The sequence below is a fragment of the Coptis chinensis genome, chromosome 2, assembly GCF_015680905.1.
Source record: "Coptis chinensis isolate HL-2020 chromosome 2, ASM1568090v1, whole genome shotgun sequence".
NCBI classification, from domain to species: Eukaryota; Viridiplantae; Streptophyta; class Magnoliopsida; order Ranunculales; family Ranunculaceae; genus Coptis; species Coptis chinensis.
The window spans coordinates 44,263,768-44,272,962 of record NC_141457.1 but is presented as its reverse complement, the minus strand read 5'-3'; the positions used below and the strand labels follow the sequence as shown (position 1 = coordinate 44,272,962).

The following is a 9,195-nucleotide window of genomic DNA, read 5'->3' as shown; positions in this document are numbered from 1 at the left end:
AGAGAGTCCCAAGAGACTCAAATGTCAGATGTCTCACGAGTCATGAGTGTTGGTGTACTCCAAACCAGCTGAGCTGCGTCTTGGGTACACAAGGCGCTCTACTAAAGCATGTTCTAAACTTCTAATCTATACTGAAAATGAAATATAAAATTAAATAAATAATTAATTCTATTTAGAAGGAAAAGTACTCACAGTTTCATTTCTTTTGGGGAATCTTAAAACAACGCCAAAAGACTTAATAATTGGAGCTATTACAAAATAGCATAAACAAATAGTGTTTATCAACATGTCATTTGGAATTTCTGCAAACAGGAAACTGAAAATAGCTCTATATAAAGAAATAACCAATAACCCTAGATATAGACTCTGACAGCTCTAATAGAGTTTAAAGGCATAATTAACTCAGAAATCTACTGCCAAAGGACACAGTCTTTATCTCCATAAATACTGGACTAATAGATATAATGTATGCTAAGACGTAAAACTGACAGTAAGCATTACAATGTGATCAACATAAGCTAGAAAATAATTTAATTGACTGAAACACACAAACTTGCAAAGTATCAAGACATATTACAATTCAAAACAACAAAAAGTGTCATCCAAACAAAAAAATACTAACACCAACTTTCTAAAACTAACAAAACAACAGTTGGTATTTCTTAATAATATCCACAGCTACCTCAGCAGCCAACATATGTGCTTCAGCCTTGGACTTTCTTATCCATTTTACTCCTGATGCAGGTTAACTATTAAACCTGTCAAATCAATTCAATCATAACATAAATTAGGAGAAAGAAGAAGAAACAGCAAGTAGGTGATATAAAGGGAATAACCTAAAAACGTGGTTTGGAGGGTTTATACAACAACACACACGCACAGAGACATTCCAAAGGGAAAGAAAGCCTATCACCAACCCAATCTGTAACACAAACATTTTAGGACTGTATGGACCTAGATATAACCACCAGCGGGTGTTTAATGGTACATGTGTATACATCACTAAGAATGTAAAGAGACTCCATACAGATATGTTAACTACTTCTGTTCAATTGCCAAAACACTTAACCAATTTCACCTAAAGCCATGTCATTGTTATACAATGCCCTTCTCTAATGCATTTGTAAGCAATTCCAACTATCACACCTACCCTAGGGCATGGCAACTAAGTTAAACAACAAACAAAAGGATGTGTAAAATAGCTTAACTTAAAATCCCAAGGGTTTTAAAGGTAGAATTAAACTAAACAATTTGAAATTCAAAAAAATAACCTAGACAATGTTTTGTTAGACAACCTGAGACAATGTTTAGTAAACATATTAAATAATACTGTGACATATCCAATAAAACTTCACTGAAACCAAAACCTTCCCCCTTCACTAAGTCACATGTACGAAATCATATATGATAAAAAAATATTACCTATCAACAACTTTTACTGCTAAATTCTTCTTTGTCTTTTTTTACTATCCACATTTCGACCACTTGAACTTCCATCATCATAAAGTTCTTGAATGCTCTTCGTTTTAAGACGAGGACAAACAACCTCTTCATCAGATTCATCCAAATTAATATACTTCATAAGAACTTCAACCAAAAATTCCATACAATTCAAGAAACTTAATCCTTCAAAGTTATTCTTATAATACTCGAGTAAATTATCCACTTCATTATTTACCCAGAACATCTTTATAGCATACGAACGAACACGAACACTTCACAAAACAAAACAAAAAAAAAAACATCAAATTAATAACATTATAAGTAATTAAATTCCACAAAAAAAAAAAAAAAAAAACAACCCAACAACCCTTACTCATCTAATATGTTCCTCATCCTTAGAACCAACTTTTGAGTTTCACTATTTACATAAACATTAGATACACCACCGTATATACAATATCTCTTCTGCTTGATTTTTTTAATTAGATATTCAAAAAAACTAAAAACAGTAATGCACTCATAATTATACTGAGCATACATTTCTGCTAACCATTTGTCTTTTGGAGAACAAAAAAAATTTACGAAATTTACATGAATAATCTCTACAAAACATAAAAAAAAGCCCAAACTTATAAAATCATATGCTAAGTTGTTCACTGTAAAATTTACAGACATCAATGTGGAACAACTTGCATCCTAATCAAGTTATAGGGGTGCCCACCATTATCAAAGAAATTGATTGTTTGACTGCAACTGTCAATGAAGTTCTTAATGTGAGAAAGTTTTTCATCGTTAATCACTTTAGATGATACAATAATAACCCAAAAAAAGACTTCAAAAAATATTAGAAAAATATAAACCCTTCAAACAAAATATGCATATACTATAAGCAATGTCATTAGCTATCAATATACATATATTATTTATTCAAGTGGACTTTAGGCTTCTGAGTCATTAGCTATTTATGTAGCAAGTCCGGCCATAGGCCGGGCCAAATAGCTAGTAACTACTAGAAAAACCATATTTCACATTTTAATTATTAATAAGGACATACTTTTTTTTCACTATTTCCAATTTTACCCTTCTATGCTTGGTATGTACAGGGGCGTGGGGATATATCAAAGCCAGTGGTATCTTGCACACTTGTGCATACCATTTTCTTGTGATGCTTGGTATGCATAGACGTTGATACATACTATTTTATTGTGATGCTTAGGTATGCACCGACATCTGTGCATACTGGGGTACTATTGTCTTTTTCAAACGAGTCAACTAATGTCCTTGAGAGTGTTTTTGAAATAAAAGTGGTTTTTTGGATTAATTATTTCGGAATTTTGTCCTTATCAGCTTTGTCCCCTTTACTATACATATATTCTTGAGCCAAAATTACAAATGTCCTTGAGCTGTAATCAAAAGTGAGAAGGGTGCAAATGAAATATTCAAAATTTAAAAAATTGTTCAATGTCCTTGAGCCAAAAATAAATTTAGGTAAAAGTAGTTAATCCATAATTATTGAGTGGCAACATTTTTTATTTCAAGTAATTGGGGCTGAGAGCCCAATTTTAAAAAAAAAAAATCACCCTAAGTCAACTTGAATTTTAATTTCACCCCAAGTCCAAAAAACCGAGGCTAACGTCATCAACGTAAATTTAAATTTACATATGAAAATTAAATACATATGTAAATACAAATGTACATAGGTAAAAATACTATGTAAATTTAAATTTAAAACTGTGTAAATTTAAATTTTCGCATATAATTTGGGGTCCCCCACCCCCTTTTTGGGCGGAGGCCCGACCACTTATTATCATTTGGTAAAACAGGAAATACACTGAAGGTTGTACTGCTAAGAAGGAGAAGATCGAGAAGAATAACCAAAGGAAAAACAAAGAGTTTTGGTCCATATGCAAGACAATGGGATAAATTTCAAATCACCACTTAATACTATCAAAGAAACACCATTTCTAATGGTATTCATCTTTCTTGCCATTTCCAGATATGCGTAACTTTTCAGGAATTAACTTTTCTTCTAATCCCTCAACTTTCAAATTAACTACCAACGTATTTAATTAATGTGTTTATTACTTTCGAGAACAACTATTTCAATGTAATAATTTGAAAATATTGTCTAAAATCAGAGATCAGGAAACCATGTCTAACCGTCTAAGCATAGATATCGATATTGTATTTTAAGCTTCTTAAATACTTTATATTTTATAATGAATAATTTATGTTCATGTTAATAACAAAACGTGATCTGATCAGGTTCACTGTATATGTTCTTCCCACTTAGGCTCCATTTGTTTGGGACATTGGCACGTTTGATAGAATCTATCATGTTTATAAATTATAATATATGAAAATAGTACCTGTTACGACCTAGAAAATCCCTGACCTAAAAAAAAACCCCCCCCCCTTTCTGTTCACTCATCATCTTCTTTTTATACTGCTGACCTATGGGCCTCTTCCTTCGGACCTATGGGCCTAAACAAGGCCATAACAGTTGCCCCCTCTTGGTACCGCGGACCATTAATTTGGCCTGTGGTGCCAGAGTTCGTTTTACTATTTCCATTTCCACAAATTCTATCACGGTACACTTATCTTTATTCCTAATACCAAACTTACCTGAACTTCAATATACATTAACAACTATCATATTAGTTCTTTGATATCTTGGAAACTATACTTAGTCTATATCATATACGTGGTCTTCAGTTTTAACTGCTAACTGGTTTTCAGTTTTAGCTGCTTAAACCCGTTTTGTTCTTCTGGCCTGTATAGAATACAGAATTGGCTGTCAGAAAATTTTCAAATGCTTGTTCTTCAGTTTCCACCGTTGACTGATCCGGCTCCATTCAGCAAGGCAAAGATATGAAGTTCTGTCAAAATCCATACATTTTGGTATGTCTTCCCATACTATCTAAATAATTGATACTCAGGAAAATATAGGGCTTGTAACTCTATAGGTATTTCACAAGATACAACTAGAGGTTTCTCATGATCTTTCTATGAACAAGTCGTTCTTGTCTCACCAAGGCTCCATATCAAACTTGCAATGTCACAAAAGATGAATAGAATGTAATTTTCCCCATGTAGTTTTACACCATCCCCCTAGTCGTCCTTCACGTTTCAGAGCCTTGTAAGCTGAGGTGCTGAGGTGCCTCGTGCAATGCTCTTCCAAACATCAAAAGCTTTTCTGCACTAGCAAATAGCTTGGTATTCTGTATTCTCTGTTTTTACTTCCCACTCATGTCCATATCTGAGATGTTACATGATCCTTCAGTGACTATAGAATTAAATTAGGCCTCCCGTTCAGTACCACTTTCAGTCCTTTCATGAGAGGTATTGCGCATCAGCAGTGGCTTACCACCCAGCCGGCCAGCCCTATACTAAGCGAGAAAGAGGTGTGAGTTAAATCCATGATGAAATAGCGAACTAGCATAGCTTCCATCTCTCTATTTTCCAAAAAACATTCAAGTCCACGAGGAATTATTCCTGATTTTCGTGGTCCAGAAGTGATTCCTCTTATCTTGTTCCTCAATATCCACTCAACCCACAGGCTATCTTGCTTTGTACTATTTTGATAATCAAGACTCGTGCCTTGTGAAAGATGTCACAGTACTTTTTCAAACGATTCCCCTCATAAAGAATTACTCCCTAGCAGTTTGATAAGACAGGAACGGAATCTGAGATAACTACTATTGCAAAAGAATTGTAATGATCTACAATAAAGAGAAATCGAGAAAAAGACTACTCTTCATTGCGTACAAAGATCGAAATAGAAAACCACTTGTTTAGCCATGCAGATGTATTCAAGCAAAAATACTGAAAACAAGTTGATAAAGAATTTAGAGGATGGTCCATTGCTGACTAACAAAAATAAAGTATCATTTGTTTACCCATAGTCATGGACACCACACGTCTACAGTTACAACTTCTTGCCTTCAAAGGCAGATGTTGGAACTAATATGATTTCATTTGAAACAAATTAAACTATATCAAGTATGAAACTTCTTGAGAAACAAAAAAGATGTAACATATTCAATAGCCTTTCATCAAAGATATAATATGAAATCAGTGTATAGTAGCAGAAATAATCTTCTAGCGTTTGACTAAATGAAGTAAGGTACACAATACAGATTCTCATTCAAATCTATCCCAAGCAACCCGAAAAAGAAATAAAGGATTTAGAAAGGATAGAGTCCACGATCATAGTCACAAACTAAAGACAGACCAGTGCAATACATGAAGTACCCAAGAAGAAATAAGACCCATATATACAGAACAATCACGAAACAGAAAAATAAGAGTGTTTCTGAGTACTGAATATGTTGGCCAGGAGTTCACACCCGCTACATAAAGTAACTTAGTGACATCTTCTTCCTTGATCCACCTTCTCAAATGACTGAAACTTCTCGCACTTCCCTAAGCTTAAGCATGAACTTAAGAAGGTTACTATAAGTTTTCGAATCAGGAAAAGCTCCATAGAAAACCATCCCCTTAAAAGAAAACCCCTTCTTATATGTTTCCACGTTTGAACAAATTATTTTAAACACGAATATATTGTGATATGAGAACACCCTCCATCTCTATGAACGCCAGTCACCATTTTCTTCATAATTCTTTATTTCCTTTTGACCAAGTACTTGAGTATCTATATATGATATTTGTTATATTCGCATGCCCCCAAGTTGATGCTGGCTGGTTTGGTAACCAACCAGGGATCAACTAACAAATGTAACTATTGGATCCGAATATCATCTTTCCCCCAAGTACTGCTAGTCCTCAGGGATACTTAGCTCTTTCCTTGCTTAGGTTGCCCCCAAGTATTAATTAGGACAACCATTCATGCCCTTTTCATTTTTCGGACTGGCTCAAATGCCACGTCCAGGACGTACTTGCGCATTTTTCATGTTTTGGAGGGGCCCAAACGCCGCATCCATGACTTGCATCATTTTCATGTTTCGGAGGGCCCAAATGCCGCGTCCAGGACTTGCAACCTTTTCATGTTCCGGACGGGCCCAAATGCTGCGTCCAAGACTTGCGCCCCTTTTCATGTTTCGGACTGGCCCAAATGCCGCGTCCAGGACTTGCGACCTTTTCATGTTTCGGACTGGCCCAAATGCCGCGTCCAGGACTTGCGACCTTCTCATGTTTCGGAGGGCCCAAACGCCGCGTCCCGGTCTTGCAACCTTTTTCATGTTTCGGACTGGCCCAAATGCCGCGTCCAGGACTTGCAACCTTCTCATGTTTCGGAGGGCCCAAACGCCGCGTCCCGGTCTTGCAACCTTTTTCATGTTTTGGAGGGCCCAAACGCCGCGTCCAGGACTTGCGCCCCTTTTCATGTTTTGGACTGGCCCAAATACCGCGTCCAGGACTTGCGCCCTTTTCATGTTTCAAACTGGCTCTTACGCCGCGTCCTGGACTTGCGCCCCTTTTATGTTTCGGATTGGCCCAAATACGAATTCGAATCGGATTCGAAAGTATAACTCAGCGATTTTTTATTCAGTGTCTTAGCTATCTAAAAACTAAATTTGCTGGCATCCAAAAATAACAGACCCAGTGGTTTATTGAGAAATTTCTTGCGTGAAATCATATGAAGCTACAGAAATCTCCTGCTTCTGGACAATAATCCGGAATATATGGAACTATGGATAGTCATATTTACTTTTAAAAGTTGCTAAAAAAAAATGTTTACCCCTACTCATAATTCTGACCAATTAGCGGCACGATAAATTGATAAACCAAAATGGTATCAAAATTGCCAATTGATCGAGAACTTCTCAAGTACTTACCAGATGTTTTAGCACCACTAGGTGCAGAGGCAGAGACGGCTGCAGCTGAGGCAGCAACATCAGAAGCAAGACGATTCATCTCAGCTGATAAATCAGATCTCCTTCCTTCATTCTCAACCTTAACCCTGAATACTATTAGTGCATCCATTTGCTTGTTCAAGAATATAGCTTCTTGCATCACCTCCTCCACCTTAGTTTTATAAAATTGATTTATCTTATTAAACTCATCATCTAATTTCCTAAAGAACACAAGCTCTTTCTCCCCTCCTTCAACAGTAGGCTTAAGAAACATAGTCTCATAAACTCCTCCTGCTCCTTTTGGTAAGCTAGATCCAACAATCAATAGGAATGCAAGAGACTCTTTAATGAGGTGTGGTTATAGTGCGAGAAACTATGGAGCTAAAGGTGGTCTCAGACAAAGTTGAAGACAATGGTTGAAGTTGTGATCTTGTGACAGAGAAGTGGCTTTATAAGAACAAGCAAAGCATTGACTTAGTGGGGTACATTCTCATGCAAACTAGCAATTGCGCTGAAATCTTATTATAAAGAATAGATAAAAAATAAAAATCTCAACTTTTTGAGAAGATAAGTTGTAACTAACTCCAAAAACACTCAGACAACATTTTCCAACAACCCCATCACTGAAACTAGCTCAAATATTAATTTCAAACGATGGGTAACACAGAAGATAGTGTGAAAAATGTAAAAGAAGACAACTATAAGGAGATTTTTAACATGAAAAGAGATGTATTAGAGAACCAAACGATGCGGTAGAGAATAATGACTTTTTATTCATGTCCCCACAGACGGCGCCATTGTTACGACCTAGAAAATCCCTGACCTAAACAAATCCCCCCTTTCTGTTCACTCATCATCTTCTTTTTATACTGCTGACCTATGGGCCTCTTCCTTCGGACCTATGGGCCTCATAGGCCTAAATAAGGCCATAACAGTACCTCCCCCTCCCCCCAAAAAAAACCCTAACCCTGCCAAAGTACCTACCTCATATGAGTAGTTTCATGCATGCATCAGCCGATCAACTTTGAAAGTTCGCTAGGTATCGAAGCTTAGTTAGAGTATGCAATATACTTTTAGAAATGTTAATGTACTGATTAAACTTGGACTCCACGTCACCAGGTTTACAAGAAGCGAGCTCTGGCTTCTTGGTAGTATGATAGGTTTTTTAGGATTAACTATTGGGACTACATCAGTTTATCACTTAAATTTAGATGTCTCAAATTCTCAATATCAATTAGGGACAATTAGATGGCTGATATTTCCGATATATTGTTTTGTTGCTGTACTGGACTTTGCCAGTTCTTTTTGAGCTAGCTATGGGCCTATGGAGCTAAAAATGACGTTGCACATTTGACCGTACCCACATGGTCCTTGGATTGCAATTTAAAAGGGATTTAAAAGCTGTATAGTCCAGCACTGTACTCTCAAATTCAAAGTTTCAGTACAATATTACCACGTGTCGACTGTCCTTGATAGTCTAGCTCAAACTGTCCCATACTTGAGGTGTTTCCTAAAACTCCCTTAACTGATGATAAGGAAGTAGTTGATTAATCGACACGTGTTCAATTCACTTGGAACTCGAGGCATATCTATTTTACTCGATCAGTCCATCTGTGGCAGTAAACTGTTTAGTCAGACTTAACTTTACCTCAGTCCTTTAGCCGAGTTGAACTAAAATGTGGAAAATATTTGCTTTTTCCTAGTTATGAATGGTCACCTACTCACGTGGATTCCACCAACGTCGACATTGAGGACTTTGTGCACGTGCTGACAAATGGTTCGTGGTCACACCAATTAGTGGGTCATTCTCTCATATCATTTTGAATTCAGGAGTCAGAGAGCATCAATTCCCCAGTTTTATTTGTACAACAAAATATGCCGCCAAACTTCACCATTTAGATAAGCTAACCAAATTTCAATAATTGCAATTGCAATCTCT

The 9,195-nt window shown here is 36.4% G+C and overlaps 1 protein-coding gene across 4 annotated transcripts; it reads right to left on the bottom strand.

Annotated features, from left to right (window-relative positions):
• Window positions 1–459: 459 nt before the first annotated feature.
• LOC147516157 (phosphate transporter PHO1 homolog 3-like) lies at window positions 460–8,505 on the bottom strand. Of its 4 annotated transcripts, XR_015210956.1 has the most exons (3): window positions 7,239–8,213; window positions 1,423–1,715; window positions 460–758 (listed from the first exon to the last, which is right to left on the bottom strand). XR_015210956.1 is itself a non-coding variant. In XM_086588824.1 (2 exons), the coding sequence occupies exons 1-2, from the start codon at window positions 7,528–7,530 to the stop codon at window positions 730–732; spliced, it is 321 nt and encodes a 106-aa protein (XP_086444950.1). In that variant the 5' UTR covers window positions 7,531–8,213; the 3' UTR covers window positions 483–729. The 4 variants fall into 4 exon arrangements, 2 of the variants coding, with proteins under 2 accessions (XP_086444950.1, XP_086444952.1); XM_086588824.1 differs by lacking the exon at window positions 1,423–1,715 and having other exon boundaries at window positions 483–758; XR_015210957.1 differs by lacking the exons at window positions 460–758; window positions 1,423–1,715 and adding an exon at window positions 4,025–5,138 and having other exon boundaries at window positions 7,239–8,505.
• Window positions 8,506–9,195: the final 690 nt, after the last annotated feature.